The following is a 16,625-nucleotide window of genomic DNA, read 5'->3' as shown; positions in this document are numbered from 1 at the left end:
TGTTTTTACTCTGAGCTGCAAAGTGCGGAAAAAGTAGAGGCAGACAGTGAGAATGCAGCTTTATTCTGCTCTGAGAAAATATAACCCAGCCTGTAGGTGAATAAATGCAGGATACAGGAATCCAGTGAAGTGAACCTACAGCTGTGTTGAAGCAGACTTCAGTATCAAACTAATTCAGTAAACAGACTAAACCAAAAAAAAGAAGGGCGAAGCAAAGAATGATTTGTAAAAAGTTTCTTATTCAGTTAAAAGAAGCATTAAACCGTAGCAGAGAGGAAATTACTCCTCATTGTCTCAGTCCTACACAATATACAGATTATTTAAGAGTGAACCAGCCGTCTATAATGCACACAAGCTGCAGCTCCCCCTGTTGGTCAAAGCGATGCAGCACAGGAACAAAATGGGCTGCCTCACCTGCATCTGTGTGCGTTTTGTGATGAGCTCAACAGGTTTGTGCTCAGAGGATGATCTGGTTTCAATTTACAGCAAAAACACATGATGTCATTTGACTGAAAGTATTCAGCTTCGTTACGAAACATCCATCTATGACACAGTGTAGGTTGCTTTGATTTTATTCTATAACTAATATGATATATCATTTGATTATCAAAATACTATGCATTGACAAAGTAACTATAAAAATGTTTATTTCAATGATGCGAGGCACTATATTTGTGTTTTTCTGTGAGTGCTATTAACAAGAAATTCATATTTACCATAACTGATATGAAATGAACGCAGCGTTTCAACAACAGCAGAGTCACCTGTGATTCACTAAAACAATGATGCACTGACACATTTTCCTGAAATCTTACCAGAGGGCCCGTGTGTGAGAACGCAAATGTCAGAGTGGGTCGCTCCGGAAAATAGTTCCAGAACTTTTGCCCCCTGGTAAAATGTCTGCAAAATGTGACTGACACAAAACTGAAGAAAAAACAGATCTAATACAAAGATGCAGACGAAGATGTCAACTTGCCAGTGGCAATGCGATGGAAACAGAAACGTGATATCCGCAGCATTTTTCTGTTGTTTTGAACGTGTCTCACTCTGGGTGACAATCTCCAGCTGTGTTCTATATATAAAAGGCAAACTCCGGAAAATGTACAGAACCAATTTTTCCGGACATTTTATGGAGCTCATGTCTGAAACTGGCCTCTGTCTTTATCTTCCTTTGACACACACACACACACACACACACACACACACACACACACACACACACACACACACACACACACACACACACACACACACACACACACACACACACACACACACACACACACACACACGTATTGATGCATAAGTTAAGGCTTCAACCTCACATTCTGTAACAGCATAGACATAAAAGAACAGAACCATTCTAACTTTATAAAATCTGGAGTAGGTTTGCATATTCTTCATCAGTTCTCTAATACTAAAATAATAAACAGCCACAAAAAATGACATGAAAATCACTTTTTAAAATCACATATCTACAGGTCAGGCATTTTAAGGCTTTCATTTGTTTTACTATACAATTTATACCAGTGATTCAAAACTTTCACACAAAAAAAGCCCATTGATAAAACTAACATGTTGTCTTCATTGACTTTAAAGCTAAAATACCAAAGTCACACTTCATGTTTCATGCGCAGGTCTTTACTACAGTACAGCAGCTCAACATCAGTTAGCACCTGTTAAGTTTAAAGACGACGAAGACAAGCAGATATTTGGTTCAGGTCTTCATCCTCATCACACAGGTGAAGAAGGACAGAGGGTATCATAAGTTTAAATGGCTACTATTTAAACCCCTCCCACGCAATGTCCGACACAATCCCTCTGCTCATCCTGCTGATGCCGGCCAGCTTGACTTTGGCGCGAGCCGTCCACGTGACAGCCGCTGTTGAATCCTTGGAGTCCGACAGGTTAGCGTAGCGGGAAGAGTCCTCTTCCAGGCCCTGCCCCCCCCAGGAGGCCAGGTCCAACGGAAGGCCTGGAGACTCGGGTAGAGGCGACGGCGAGTCCCCTTCCGGGCTCCTGTCCTCCGGGGCGTCATCAGTCGTAGTCTCGTTTAAGTCCTCCAGCTGAGGCGGCTCCCAGCCCTCCATCTTCTCCAGCTTCTTGGTGGGCGAGATCTGCCTCATCGTCATGGTAACACTCTCCCAGAAACAGTGGCCCTTCTCCGGCTTGTCCTTCTTTTCTTTATCCTTTTCATCGTCTTTGATTTTCTTGTGAGACCTTCAGAGAAAGAAAAACAGTGAAGCTGCTGTTGCACAAAAGGTTCACCTTGAACATCTCAGCTAAAAATAACACTGACTGGGTGGAGAACAGACATAACACCAGGGGAACTTTCCCCATACAACGAGCCATTATATAGGAATTTCCGGTTGTTTGTCACAGCGACGTGATTCATTTAGGTTTTCCTCTTCATGCGTGTTCCACATCACGGAGGGCTCTGAGAGTTAGTTACTGCTGGCAAATACAAGTGGTTTGACCTCTGAGTTAGTTGAATTAAGTCCGACATACATTTTATATCCTTGTAGGACAAAGCGTCATTTCATCAGAACTGTTGAAAGAATTAGTTTGATACTAAAATACAGACGAACTAAATGCACGACCTGTTCATTGGACAGAAAACTGGAGATTAACACATTACAAACAAAACATTTAATCAATATACGAGAATTATCGCCCTATGGTTTAAAGCCTCCGTCAACCGGTGCTCTTTCATTCTGTATGATTTTTTTTCTCGACTCGTAGGAAGTCGAATCTAATCAGTCCATCTTAGAGTCCGATTCACAACTGGTCAAAATGTGAAGGAATTCCCGAAAGGCAGACTTGAGATATTATATTCAAGAGGCCACGTGTGACCTTGTGAGGCCACAGTGACCTTTGACCATAAAAAAAAAGTTATCTTGTGAGGTCATAAGGATCTTGACCTTTGACCTCCAAAATCTAAACCATTGGATGGACATAGGGACAACACAAATGCCAGTGGCCATTGGTTCTCGCCAGCGCAAATGCAAAAATAAATCATAATGCAGTATTAAAGCTGCCTACTTAATACAAAATAGTTATCATAATCCCACATTATCCAGTTTGGGGAACCTCACCCTCTGCGGTCAGCCAGTTTCACTCCCGTCAACAAGAAGTGCTCGTCGTCTTTAGAGGAGAACATCTTCTTCTCCCTCCTCTCCTTCTTGGACATGGTCTTCTTCACCTTGTCCTCCTGACAGAGAGCAGCAGACAGCAGCGCGTTTGAGCTCAAGTGAATAAACACATCTGGTGCGTGTTAGACTTGTTATCTCTGATGCCTACTTGTGAGTGATTCATGCTCCCGAAGACAAGGACTTCTTGAGGAATTTAGAAAAGCAGAAATATGTTGATCAATGTGCTCTGCTTCAAATCTGAAGTCATACATCCATATATACATTTCTTCAACTTTCTTTCTTCAATTAACAAGAGGACTGGTGGAAAATATGTTTTTATTGACCTGCTGCATTTTTTGTCTTTTATCTATGGAGGTTATCTGCTGGGCTATTTCTTGTTTGGACGTTACCTTGCAGGCAGCCAGATCCCATTGTTGGATAGAACAAGGCTTATTCTTCCCTCCTGTTTCCAGTCTTTGTTCTAAGCTAACCTGTACCAGCAGCAGCAGCAGCAGCATCATACATGCCATCATAAAAAGGTCAAACTAATTTTTTAAGGAAAATTAAAAATGCTACGTTCTTATTGCTGTCGGACAAAACATCATAACTACATATTTATAGTAGACGTCAAAAACAGCGCTTTCATGTGCTCAGGTTCATGCAGACTACACTGTTACTGGACCTCTTCTATATTTCTGCATGATAAATGAATACAGAACTAAACTAATCTAGTAATAATGGATGGGACTGGATGAGTGGGATGAGGCTCTTCTGAAAACAGTGTGTGACGTGCACGTTGTGAAGTGTGAACTTGCACAACACTCCAGTAGATGAAGAGCCGGAGACGGAGAAAAACAGAAAGAGGTCGAGTGGCACAGATTGGTCAGTGCTGTTTGGCACATTCCAGCGCGAGACCCTCCACTCCCCGTGGAACTCCTCCGGACTCACATCAGAACTCCTCCCTGCCTGTACAGCTTTAATCCGAGCACACATGCCGCCCTCCTCTGCGATCAAACTTTTGGCTTCGTTTCTCTCTGTGCCAGGGAAGAATTCTCATTGTCAACAGTCAAGGTCATCACGTTTACTCCCACTTGCCTTTGCCTTGTCGATATCGAAACATGCTCCGTATTAGAAGCATTATCTAATGAATACATTTGGCCCTGATCACCCTTTTAAACTGCTTCTTTTTGTTCCTATATTTCACCAATCGAGGAGCTGCCTAATTCAAAGCGCTGCGTGTGAACAAACAACTATAGCGCGACGCGAAAGTCATCGCATTCAGACCAAACAGGAACAGGCACAACAAGATGTGTCACCAGGACTGAGATCAAGCTTCTAAATGTCACCACCACATAACACGGGCTCAGGATCTCCTCTCATATCCAAACTATGTGACATTTAAGGGATTTGTAAACACATTGCCTGGTCTATCGTTGGTATGTCATCAGGAGACAGACACTAAGCTGATAAAATGAAAAAACAAATCCTCCTCCGCTCACCTCTCGCCCGTGGACAAGAACGCTGCCAGTTTCTTGGAGTTTATTGGCATAAAGAAGAAAAAAAACATTTCTAAATTTCATCTCAGCTATTTCGAAACCCTTTTTCTGTCTCTGTCCTCACTCCCCTTTTCTTGTTTAGTGTAAACTGTCGAGGAGATTTTCTGTATTTGGAGGAACCAGAGATGCCAGAAGAGATTGAGTCTATCTGTGTGTGTGTGTGTGTGTGCGCGCGCGCGCATGTATGGAGATTCCAGCTTTGTATGTGCACGCATGCGTGCACATACAGAGGGCCAGCCTATTCACCATTCACTCCAGCATTAACCTGAAGGCCTCTAGAGCCAAAGCTGCTCCGTGCCCAGTAATCTCTCCAGCCAAGACGTAGGTAAACCAAGCAGCTCACTGAGGCTGGCTGTGTGGGGGGGCTTTACCTACATCTCCACGCTCGGCAGAACAATAGAGCTCCTGTTGGGCCAAATTCTTCCATCCATACCCCAGAGGTGAAAGCGTATGGATTAAAGAGGCATTTCATTTTTTGAAATGTTGTATGAGTTGGGTTATTTTTCCAGGTACTTTTGGCTTCTTCTAGCAGTCCAAAGTCATGCAGAGTGGGGTTAGGTGAATTGGAGACTCCATCGGTGTTAATGGTTGTTTATTTCCTCCGATACGCTGGTGACCTGTTCAGGGTGTACCCCTCCTCTCTCCCAATGTCTGCTGGGATTGGTTGGATGGATGGATGAGTTGTAGGTAGGATCTAATTATTTCACATTCTGGCAAAAATAGTGCTAACTTTTTATACTAATCTAAAATAAACTAATCAACGCTAAAATAAGCTGTTGTTTGTAGCTACATATTCAACTTCTCATCAAACCCTTTGCAATAAAGGGAATAAACATATACTGCAAACATTTTGGACTTCTCCTTTTAACAATGAACTGATCAGAGTTGTTTGTCATTTAATTTGCTTTTTGGCTTATTGACAAATCAATAAATACATTTTATTCAACAAGCAGCAGAGGAAGAAATAAGTGAGTTACAATAAAAATCGAATATAGAGTTTAATTCCAAAACATCATTTAACAAAAGACAGCCGTGCGAGTAGTTTGACCACTGGCATAGAAGCGAATCTCATTATGGCTCAGCACAGAAAGTAAAGAGCCCCTTTGGGACATCTGCTTATATATTTTTAAAGGTGATATTAAGAATGTTTTGCTTGGTTAAACATCCTCTTATCTATAAATTGAATGAGCCTTTTACAGCTAAAGGTAACCTCCACTTGAAGCACTCCAGCTCCACTTTCTATATCCTAATATGAGCATAAAACAAACAACAGTGGAAGAGTTGCAGCCTTCCACAGTGTCCGAGCAGCTATTTTCAGCCTTGTTTTTCTTCCACAGCGATTGTTCCCGTCCAAAAGGCCCAGCTCCTCGAAAGAATGCTGCATTTCCTTCCCCTCTCTTCTCTGGCCCAGCCACCGCTGTCCTCACAGGCGGGACAGGTCGCGAAATATGTCCCCTACAGAAAGTGTACATGCAGTCGGAAGGCAGCCAAGAGTTCAGAGACAAAGGGAGCTTTAGCTTTACACGCTCAGAAGAGTTCAGACACGACTGCAGCATTTGAGTAATGTCAGCACAGATCAGATCTAACAGACTGTATCTCAGGAACAAAGACGCAGCACATAATCTTATTCACACAATGGGCGCAGCTGCAGATACAGATAAAATCACCCACACATAAACACAACGTTTACAGGGATGATGACAACACTGAACAAGCGTGTTTGATATTTATTCCACACTTTGGCCTTCAGCCTTATTTACAACTTACTAAGTGGATCATGTTTTGACATCTGTGTTGAGTTTCAAACAAGCTGTGAGCTGTTGAGCAAATTATGGATAACGTTGGGGCAGCTATACATAAATCCATCGTCAAGTTTGTGAGTGATGATCTCCCTGTTTACTAGTTTCAAACTGGTAACTTACATTGTGGCGGGGACGTATAACTTGGGAGATTGTTTAACCAGTGAAGGCTTTAAAAAGGATCAGCGTGTAGAATTTAGTGACATCTAGTGGTGGAGTTGCATGTTGCAGCTGAACACCCCTCAACTCACCCTCCCCTTCCAAACATGACAGAGAACCAGTGAAGGCCTAAACAAAGTATCTTCACTCCTAACCTGGACTTAAGGATAAAGGGAGACGCACTATAACAACAAACAAAACCTTTTTTCCGTGATAAGCTTCAGGATAAAGCAGACGATGATAGCTGACGGCTGGCGTGTTTACAGATAAACAGTGCAGAGCTGTCCGCTGACACTCGTCTACCTCAGCTACACTGTGAAACACCGGTCATCTGACTCTCTCTCTGTGTGTGTGTGTGTGTGTGTGTGTGTGTGTGTGTGTGTGTGTGTGTGTGTGTGTGTGTGTGTGTGTGTGTGTGTGTGTGTGTGTGTTGTGAGTGTGACGCCGTATGAGAGATTATGAGTGTGTGCAGACAGTGTTCAGTCAATGTGTGGGAAGATAAGAGTGTGTTTGGCTCCGTATCTACAGGGAGTCACTGTCAGAGGTAAAACAGTGTAAACGCACAATAGTTTTGGATGCAGATAGTGTGTGTTTGCGTCCGTGTGACGTCCAAATAGCTGTGAAGTTGTGCTTTTTACCTTGGACACATCAATGACAGCTTCCTCCTCCTCTTCCTCTCCTGTAATATCTTTGTCCTGAGACACACACACACACACACACACACACACACACACAGAGAGAGACAAATACCAGCAGTGAGTTAACACAAATAGCAACCTCCCAACACAAACACACAACATCCACCTTATACAGCAGGGATGCATGAGTGTTGAGTGTGTGCAGGCTTTCCTGTAAGAGAGGGAAACCTTTTTAGAGCCGTAACACAAACACGCTGTGTTTGGAAGGCGAGATGGAGGGATGGGGAGACGAGAGGAAACCACTGAGCTCAGAGGGGAGATTTAAACAAAAGAAAGCAAAGAAAATCAATGACCTTTTGCCTTAACAGAGCTAAAGCTGAGTTATTTTGGTTCCATTGTGCTTCAGTCCCCAGGCTTTTCCCCCCCATTTTTCATATATCCTTTGTATAATATCAGTTTTAAAATTTCATAACTTTTACTTTTCTATGTTAAGCACCATGTAATTTTTTTTTGGTGGGAAGACAGCTCAAGGTCTTTCATAGTATTTTTAAGAGAGACAGAATCAAATACTGTTATTTAACCAGCCAGTATTCAGAGACATGAACAACTTCCATATTTTTTATTAAAGACTTTAGTTTATTCCTTCCAACACAGTTATGCATTAAAATACATGAACAGAAATAAGGTGGGAGCGTGAAGTGACACCTGTTGTTGCCCAAACATAAGCAAATATAAAAATAATGCAGAAAATCTAAGCAATAAATGGAAAAAGGTTATCAAAACTAAATTAATAAGCAACTAGAATAAGAGGATACCTCCTCCAAGGCCCAACAGCCCCCTTATGAAACCACATTTAAATTCACCAGATGGGGATTTTATTTGAATCTGCACCAAATTGCACACACAGACATAAATATCAGTCTCCTAAACATGACAGTTTTTTTCATTAAGATCAACTATCCCCTGATTCTTCTTTTTTTCACCAAGTTTCATGGTAATCCATCATGTGGTTTTTACATAATCCTGCAAACTACAAAACAAAGAAATGCAGACAAAAACATCCTTGGCGGAAATGACACACAGGTAAATATTCAACAGTTACTTTAAAGTACCGAGTATTGTTTTAATAAACATGAACCAAATTGATAATCTTAGTCTAATAACCTATTTGAATTATTCCTGTAAACCAGGAAAACCTTTGATGATCATTGTCACTTTGATGTCCTCTCAAAAGGTTAAGTTCACAATCTTGGGGCACATTCATTGTTTCTCCTCTTTGGATTTAGCACATTATGACCACAGAGGATTAACAGAAACCTGTTTATTTTGTGAGTGTTATCATGAAACTCATCATATTCTACCTGAACATCTATATCCGTCCGTTTTATACTAAACCCTGGAAGTCCACGGTGGTGCCATAAATATGATACAGTTGACAGCCAACATTTATTGCCAGTGTTTTTAATCTTCAAAACGCTTTTGACTAGTGTTTACTGTATTTGCAGCCCTGCGGTATGCCTCTGAACACGTCTGACTGGATTTGGACTTGCCCCACGAGGTATTAAAAAAACTGTAAATCATAAGAAAAGGGCAGCAACAAGTCATCAGACGTGCAGCTGAGCCTGAGATTACTGAAGCGGAGCCAGAATTCCTGTAAAATGATCAAAGCTGCTATGACTTCTGACATCTTACGACTCCATGAGAGAGAGAGAGAAAGAGAGAGGGAGAGGGAGCGAGAGAGAGAGGAGGAGAAGTGGTGGATGGACATGTCTGAGCGAAGTCTACTGGGTCTCCGCCACCTGAGCTGATCAAAGACACACACTCACACACATGGCGATTGCTGACTACTGTTAAGAGCGTAAAAGCATTAAAGACTTGGAACAGAGCTGAAAGCGGAGGGTGGGTGGGGGGGGGTTCAGGGGAGAGAGTGTAGTGTTTCGGAAAAATACGCTCCTGACAACAGAAAACAAGAGTTCTGCTTTCGCCCCTCGGGGGGGCATTTTTTCCCTCTCCGTCTGTCTCTCTTCGCCTCACTGACTGTGTCTGTGTGCAGCCGCAAGTGTGTAAATTCTAGCACTGTGTTGTCCGGGCGAAACAAAGCTAAAGAAAGTCAGATTACAAGGCAATAAAGACGCAGAGTGAATTTTAATACCAAAGGAGGCTATTTTCACAGAAGCATCTCAATACACCACATTCTACACAACCACTGACTCAGAGACTGGAACTGGTATATTTCACCAAACACAGACTTCATACATAGAAATAGTAATAATAATAATACAAACTTTTTATAGCAACTTTCAAGGGACCCAAGGACGCTTTACATATTTAAGAGAGAAGGACATATTTAAGATGACAGAGACAAAGACAAGGACAGATTGTGTCAATTAGTAGAGGTTTATGAGAAGATCCAAACCTTTTTCATATTTGTACTAAATAAAATAAACAAGTCAAGCCAAAGCATCTCAATCGCCTCCTGGTGGCTGGCTGCAGTATAGGTCATAAATCCTACCTCCTCTGCGTTAATAGATGGGACATTTTATCTAAAGAAACAAATTAGTTTCTGTTATTTTTGGTGGTTCTTGTCACATGTTTGTTCAAGTGATTGCTACTGCGCAGACTCTGGCTCTGAATGGGCAAGATGGCGGCACCGATATCCATGATACGCTGGCTTCATTCCTGAATAGTGGGAGGAAGTGGAGACACGTCGTCCATCTTGAAATACAGTCTACAGCTGCAACGCTCATGTTTGGACTGTGATGGACAGAAAAACCTCCTGTTATTTCAATTTGGAAGTCATTGTCAAAATATCTGATATCTGAGGCTGACGTGAGCAGTTTTTCCCACTTGGCTGCGTGAAATTGTGATTTGAATCACCAATTGAAAGGAAAACAAATACACCTATTAGAGTTTCCATGGTTTACTCATTAACAAACAATAACTCATTTGTCACGGCAAAAACAATTGGTTGTGGTTTCACAGGAGGACCAATGACTTCCTAGAGATATTATCCAGCTTTTGTACTAAGCCAAGCTAATCAGCTCATTTGGAGTTTTATATTTGACATACAGATATAAGAGAGGTGTTCCCTTATTGGTAAACCCTGGTAAGAAAGTGAATAGTTATAGTCTGAAGAAAGTCAAACTTTTATTTTCAATGTTAAAAAGGCAGCTTGTCATGATGATTTCATTTGAACTTCTAAGAAAAATCTCACATCTGTTTGATTTCCTCAATGTAATCCTGATCCCCCTCCGTCAATGATCCCCGCAGCTTTACCTTCTTTTTCTCCTCACCACTAATGATTTAGATGTGAGGCCGTCTGAAGTGAGCTCAGCCTTAATCTGTCCTCTCATGATCCCACTTCACAAAGCAGAGCCTGTCAGTGGAATAACAGTCGCGTTTCCAAAGTATTCAGGTGTGTTACTCCTTTAAGCCGTGGACAATCAGGTACTCGCACCTCCCACGTGTCCACAGCTGCGTCTTACAGCCTATTGAACTTCAACACAGGGTGAGCGGTGAGAAAGCTGCGACACAAGGCCGACTGTCGCCCTTGAGCGCTGTGGAGGGAGGAGGGATACCGACTTCAAAACCTGTATTAGATCTCCACCCTTCCCCCCTTTTTATTATCCCTTTATACTTGTCTGTCTCTGATGTACAGTTTTCTGTGAACCCTGAGTAAACACAATGCAAAAGGGAGAGACCTGTTGTTTCTTGCTAAGACTATAGATACACATTACATTTTGATTGAAGTGTTTTAAGAAAATACAACTTTGTCAAAGTGTCAGACAAAGTAACAGTGATGGCCTCTAGATAAGAGAAAATTGTGGGTGTGACGGAAAGGTTGCAAGTTCAGTCCCTGGACCGCCAGGATGCTTGAAGGTGGAGAAAGAGACAGAGCAGTGCTCAGGGTGCCCTTGAGCAAGGCCCCTTTATTCCCAACTGCTGTTATTCTGAACTAACTAATCTAACTAACATGTACAATGTAATTCAAGAACACCTTAAAATAAAGCAAAAAAGGTGAATCAACCGCTCTCCAGTCTATTCTCAATAAAATGTTATAACCTAGGGGTTAATTACAGGGTGGGTGGGGTAGCTGCAACCCCCCCCCCATTAATAAAATGGCCTGTACACCCCCCTAATAATGATACCATCAAACTGAATAAAATATTGACTGTTGTTGGGTTTCTCAATTGAATTTAGCACGAAAAAAGAATAACTGCTCTGGCAAGTACGATGTATAAATAGTGATTACTTCTAATGTATATCAATGTTATTATTTGTTGGTAAGAAATAATAATTCCGATATTATATGTATTTGAGTATTTGAACATGACTTTTGACCTTAACCCCCAATGTTCAACCCAAAGTTATGCCGTTGGTTATAATTGAAATATTATATGTACCAATTAATGTGTTTACTGTAAATCACTGCTGAGTAAACACCACCATATTTCTGAAGTGGCACCTTTTCAAGCAATGATGAAAGAAATGCATTGGTTCAGCTTCTCACATTTGAGCATTTGCTGTTTAAAAAAGGGGCTAAATCATTGTTCATGCAATGTGATCTTGATCCAAAGATAATCTATATCTGGCTCTGTCTACTTCCCGCTCTTCCTGAAGCAGACCAGACAGTGTAACTATGCGATCTGAATAAGGAGAAGGAAAAGACTGCATGTCCAGACTGTGTTATCATAACTTTATATCCTGGCTTCTTCCTGTATCGCCGCTGGGTTAGATCTGCCTCTTCACTGTGTTTACGACATTTTATGATCCCACCCCTGACCCCCTGGATGTGCTTTATGACGATGGCAACTGAGGAGGACCTCCCTGATGACTTTCCCAGGATTTCTCTGCTCTGTCCTCGAATCAGCCTCATATCAACCACGTAGTCTTGGTGACGTCTGGGAACAGAGTCGGAAACTGATCTCAGGGCGGCTCCTCAGAGGTAAGGACCAAATGCGTTGGTTCCCAGGGTGGACGTTGTTAAGAACCGGCCAATAAAACCCAGCCATGGGTCACAGATGTCGACATTATCACAACAACGGATGAAAAATGCCGGTGCTGGCTGAACTTCCCCATTGCAATGAATGCTGTAACACTGATAGGACATTTAACAATAAACATTTAAAATACTTTTTTCATCACTTTTATCATTATTATTTGTGCATTATTATATTTACAGATTCAAGCACTGTAACGCATCTTATTGGCGAGTTTGTACGCCTCTGATTTTTATAAGTTTACCCCACACGCTCCTAATGAAAACAACTGTCTCTTAACTTCCCCCATAAAACCTTGAATTGTTGTTTTAAAAAACTTTTATCACATACACAATAAGGTGATTAGATACCACAGGCTGGATGACACGTTAGTTTTGACTCCATCATCAGGGATGCTGTGTTTTGACTGCATAACCTTTTGTCCGCATCACATGTCTGACGTCAACGCCTGAAACTTGTCCATTTAGATTATATTGGAGATCTAATCGACGGGTTAAAGAAGAGACTTTCACGACAAGAAACACGTCTGCTTGCTATTTCTCACAAGTCAGGACTGCTGGATGCCTTCCTTCGTGCGTTGGTGTGTGCGTCGTGCGGCGTGCGTGCTTGCGTGTGTGTCTTATCATGGATTCTCCCCTGTGCCTCTTCCCAACACCTTGACAGAACCCAGCTGCTTGCAAATGCTGATACAGAGACTTAGAGACCTCACACACACACAAACACACTGTTGCTGCTTACCCATCAAATTAAAGCTTCATACATAGGAGTCTGTATGTGTGATTGATTGATTGATGGAAGAAATACAACAAAGAAAAAAGTGCTGGCTGACAATTTGAAGAAGTCAATTGGATTCAAGTTTGCCTCTGGCGTTATTCCTACGGTTTTGTAATCTGTACTTGTCCACTTATGGAATTACATTGTCCCTGAAGTTCTGAATGATTAACTCTCCTCCTTTAACCTCTCCTCACTTTCCTCCTCAGCTGACATGACATGAGTTTGACCTCCTCTTCCTCCTCCTGCTGCTCCACATTCTCAGTTTAACAGCATGAGGTGTATTTTGAAACTTTTTTTTTTTTTTTAGAAGTTAAGCAACTTCCATAGGAAAATATCTTTTAAAAATATCAGAAGAATGATTTCAAAATGACTGGTTGTGTGTCTCATTTATCATGCTTTAGTCATTTGTTATACTTTATCCTTTAATTTATAGTTTGTTTATGGGTCCAAAATACTTTTTTCTTTCCACTCAACTTCACTGCTAAGCCCCTCAGCCTGTTTTGGACATCCTGACACTTGTCTTGGGAGGAAACACACTGAAACAAAGCATGGGCTGAGCAGGTAGAATAATCTAACTATAATCTAATTCATCAGAGTTACACATCAGCATTTCACCATCGTTATCAAACCTTATTTAAACACAAGTAACTGCGGTTGTTAGTGAACAGCTTCCCCTCCATCCGTGTCATTGTTACCTTGTAGGAGTGATGATAGTGCCAGGACATGTCGTCTTCCTCTGACGCATAATCCACCAGCACTTTACTCTTGCTTTTCTTGAACATATCTCCACTGGTCGCTGGAACACGCCGTCTTGGTCTTAGGAAAATAAATTGATTTGTAAAAAAAAACAAAGTCTAAAGTTCAGCCTGTCGAACACTTTGGTCCCGTTTCGTCCCGTTTTTCTTCGCAGCGCTCCGCTCGTTGTTTGATTATTTCTCCAGCAGCAAATCCCGCAGGTTTTTCCTCTGGAAACACAGATTATTCTTCCATCGAGGCTCCAGCAGCTTTACTTTGCTTTTTGAGTGACGCTCGCTGCTGGTTTCGCAGGAGTTTGGTGAATGTTTGGTGCGTTTTTACGCAGACTCGACCACCTGGACCTCCGACCGTCGCTCCGCCCACACCCCCCCCCCAATGCTCCGGCTCACTGTGGTTACCATGGCAGAGGGGAGAGGACCAATGAAAACCTTTAGCTTCAATTTAAGACATAAAACCATATATTTCGTATTGTGGATGGAGACAAAGTCACAACAAACTAGAATTTAAGTGAAACAATCTTCAGTTCACAGGGAGTCGAATCCTGCAAACACACAAATCTTGTTTGACTCAATATTTGTCTACAGTACATATCAATTCAGTGATGGAGGAAGAACTCCTTATAGGCTACTTGATTAAAAATACTCCTGTAGCTTTACATTATTAAAGGTTCAGTGTGTAGAATTTAGTGACGTCTAGTGGTGAAGTGGCCTGTTGCAGCTGAATTCCCCTCAACTCACCCTCCCCTTCCAAACATGAAATAGAACCTGAGGTAGCCTTCAGTGGTCATAAAATATTAACAGTTGTTTTGTGCCATATTCGACCAGTGTTTTCTTATGACGTTAAAGTGAGATATCCAGGTCTCTTATTTTGTAGATCATTCCAGAATGGCACACAAGCATCACATACAAAAATCTAAACTTGGGCTCTATCTTTCATTGTTAAAAAAATATGTGGATGTACGGAGATGTGTTATTTGGGGCAAAGATCTTCGCTCTTGACTTCTTATCTCACGAACTTCGTGAGTTACATTTCTGCATAATTTCTTCGGTGAGTATTCACCAAATGTTTGAGATGGTTTCTTCATTTTTAAAAGACCAATCTAATATTGATGACAGACGGAGGTTGTGTGTGTTGAATGTAATAAAAATGCACAGTTGTTGCTGTATTGAAAGTCCACAAGAAACAGGGTTTTACTGTAACTGCCTCTCTCTCTCTCTCTCTCTCTCTCTCTCTCTCTCTCTCTCTCTCTCTCTCTCTCTCTCTCTTTCCCTCTCTCTGTCTCTCTCTCTCTCTCTCAGAGACCTCTGACGCCAGGGGAAACAAGCGCCACATTATGCTGCTGGGCTGACCTCTCGAAATAGCCACAGTTTAGCTCCGGTTAAGACCACTCACCTGATTCAAAGGGGCCTTGAATTCCTACTTCAATGTCCACATTATACAGTAAGTCATAAATGTGCTTGAACTTACGGAAAACTCAAAAGAAGCACACACACAAACACACACACACACAGTTTTTGAGTTTTTTCTGCCTGGATAAGTGAATGACACTTTGGTGGTTTTAGTAGCACAGGGTGTTATGCAATGTTGCAATGTTGTGTGTAATCTGGATTTAACAATGTAATAATTCTATCTCAGCAGCTGCAATCAGCATCATAAGAGCAGCGAGCCAGACACTTATTGGAAACAGTTGTCAGTTTTATAGCACAGATAAAATATCCCAAAATAATCTGTTTCAAATTGCGCTTGTGTGTGTGTGTGTGTGTGTGTGTGTGTGTGTGTGTGTGTGTGTGTGTGTGTGTGTGTGTGTGTGTGTGTGCGTGCGTGCTCGGCAGTGCACTTGTTCAGTAGTGCCCATGTGAAATGTTTTAATAGTTTTTTTATGTTTTTGGTGTTGGCTCTTCATTAGCTCCAGCTGACACGAGCCCTGAGTGGCTGTTAGGAGACGTCCGCCACCCGTCAATAGGCAGGTCGGTGACCTTTGACACTGAATGTCATCAGTGGGTCAACTGTCCATTGGAGACCCTTTCCTGGACATGCATTCCCCCAGTATCTCCGCAGAGGTTATTTACAGTCGGGGTGGCCATGATGGTCGACATCTACATCCTCAATCATTCCTTTTTATCGTCCAAATCCTGACAGGAACCAGTTTTTTACTAATTAGAAATCCTTTTAGTGGAACCAAGAGACCAGACCAACATGTATTCGTCCATATCGGAGTGAGGTGCATGAATTACCCCCCAAACACATTGACCAAACCATGATATATTTTTAATTGCTTTGTTTTTTAGAAATATATTAGAGATCTGCTCAGACACATTTGATTTAGATAATACCAGAATTACTGTAGCTAATAAAAACAGACTTCCTTTGGAAATATATTTAGAGAAATTATAAATATGCATTTTGAGTTACATTTGATATTATCCTATAGTCATATTTGCTCTCATTAAACATTCATATATTTGTACTTATATAGCGCATTTTATATCAATAACACATCTTACCCTGTAGTTACCGCTGTGCACAGATTTGTGTGCATGTGTGTGTATGTGTGTGTCTGCATGTATGTACTGTATGTCAGTCACTCTAATGTCAGCTGCTCACAGGTCAGGTCAAACAGTCATGGTCTGACACAGCTGGGATTATTCAGATGTCTCACGGGGTCACATATGTATTGTGCAGTTTAAACTGCTGATCGAGGAGCTGTCTCGTGTCCAGTTTCCTGCCTGTGCAGGGGACTTGGTATTCAGGATGATAAGAACATTTGTTAGTTGGCAGGAAATGCGATGAAGCTTGTTTCTTCTGCCTCCAT

At 41.7% G+C, this 16,625-nt stretch overlaps 1 protein-coding gene across 2 annotated transcripts; it reads right to left on the bottom strand.

The window, feature by feature from the left end:
* Positions 1-219: 219 nt before the first annotated feature.
* On the bottom strand, positions 220-14,171 carry si:ch211-225h24.2 (uncharacterized protein LOC564539 homolog). 2 transcript variants are annotated; one of them, XM_035144689.2, is made up of 5 exons: positions 13,753-13,837; positions 7,284-7,340; positions 4,631-6,142; positions 3,096-3,211; positions 220-2,220 (listed from the first exon to the last, which is right to left on the bottom strand). In XM_035144689.2, the coding sequence occupies exons 3-5, from the start codon at positions 4,709-4,711 to the stop codon at positions 1,782-1,784; spliced, it is 636 nt and encodes a 211-aa protein (XP_035000580.1). In that variant the 5' UTR covers positions 4,712-6,142; positions 7,284-7,340; positions 13,753-13,837; the 3' UTR covers positions 220-1,781. The 2 variants fall into 2 exon arrangements, with proteins under 2 accessions (XP_035000580.1, XP_035000579.1); XM_035144688.2 differs by lacking the exon at positions 4,631-6,142 and having other exon boundaries at positions 13,753-14,171.
* Between the last annotated feature and the right edge of the window lie 2,454 nt (positions 14,172-16,625).

This window comes from Hippoglossus stenolepis, chromosome 20 (assembly GCF_022539355.2).
Source record: "Hippoglossus stenolepis isolate QCI-W04-F060 chromosome 20, HSTE1.2, whole genome shotgun sequence".
Classification (NCBI taxonomy): Eukaryota; Metazoa; Chordata; class Actinopteri; order Pleuronectiformes; family Pleuronectidae; genus Hippoglossus; species Hippoglossus stenolepis.
This window is presented reverse-complemented; position numbering and strand designations above follow the sequence as displayed.

Coding starts and splice junctions, on each gene's coding strand:
- si:ch211-225h24.2 (XM_035144688.2), bottom strand. CDS start 13,839: ATGTTCAAGAAAAGCAAGAGTAAAGTGCTGGTGGATTATGCGTCAGAG. Junction 7,341..13,752: donor ACTATCATCACTCCTACAAG/GTAACAATGACA, acceptor TGTGTGTCTCAG/GACAAAGATATTACAGGAGA. Junction 3,212..7,283: donor CTGTCATTGATGTGTCCAAG/GTAAAAAGCACA, acceptor GCTCTCTGTCAG/GAGGACAAGGTGAAGAAGAC.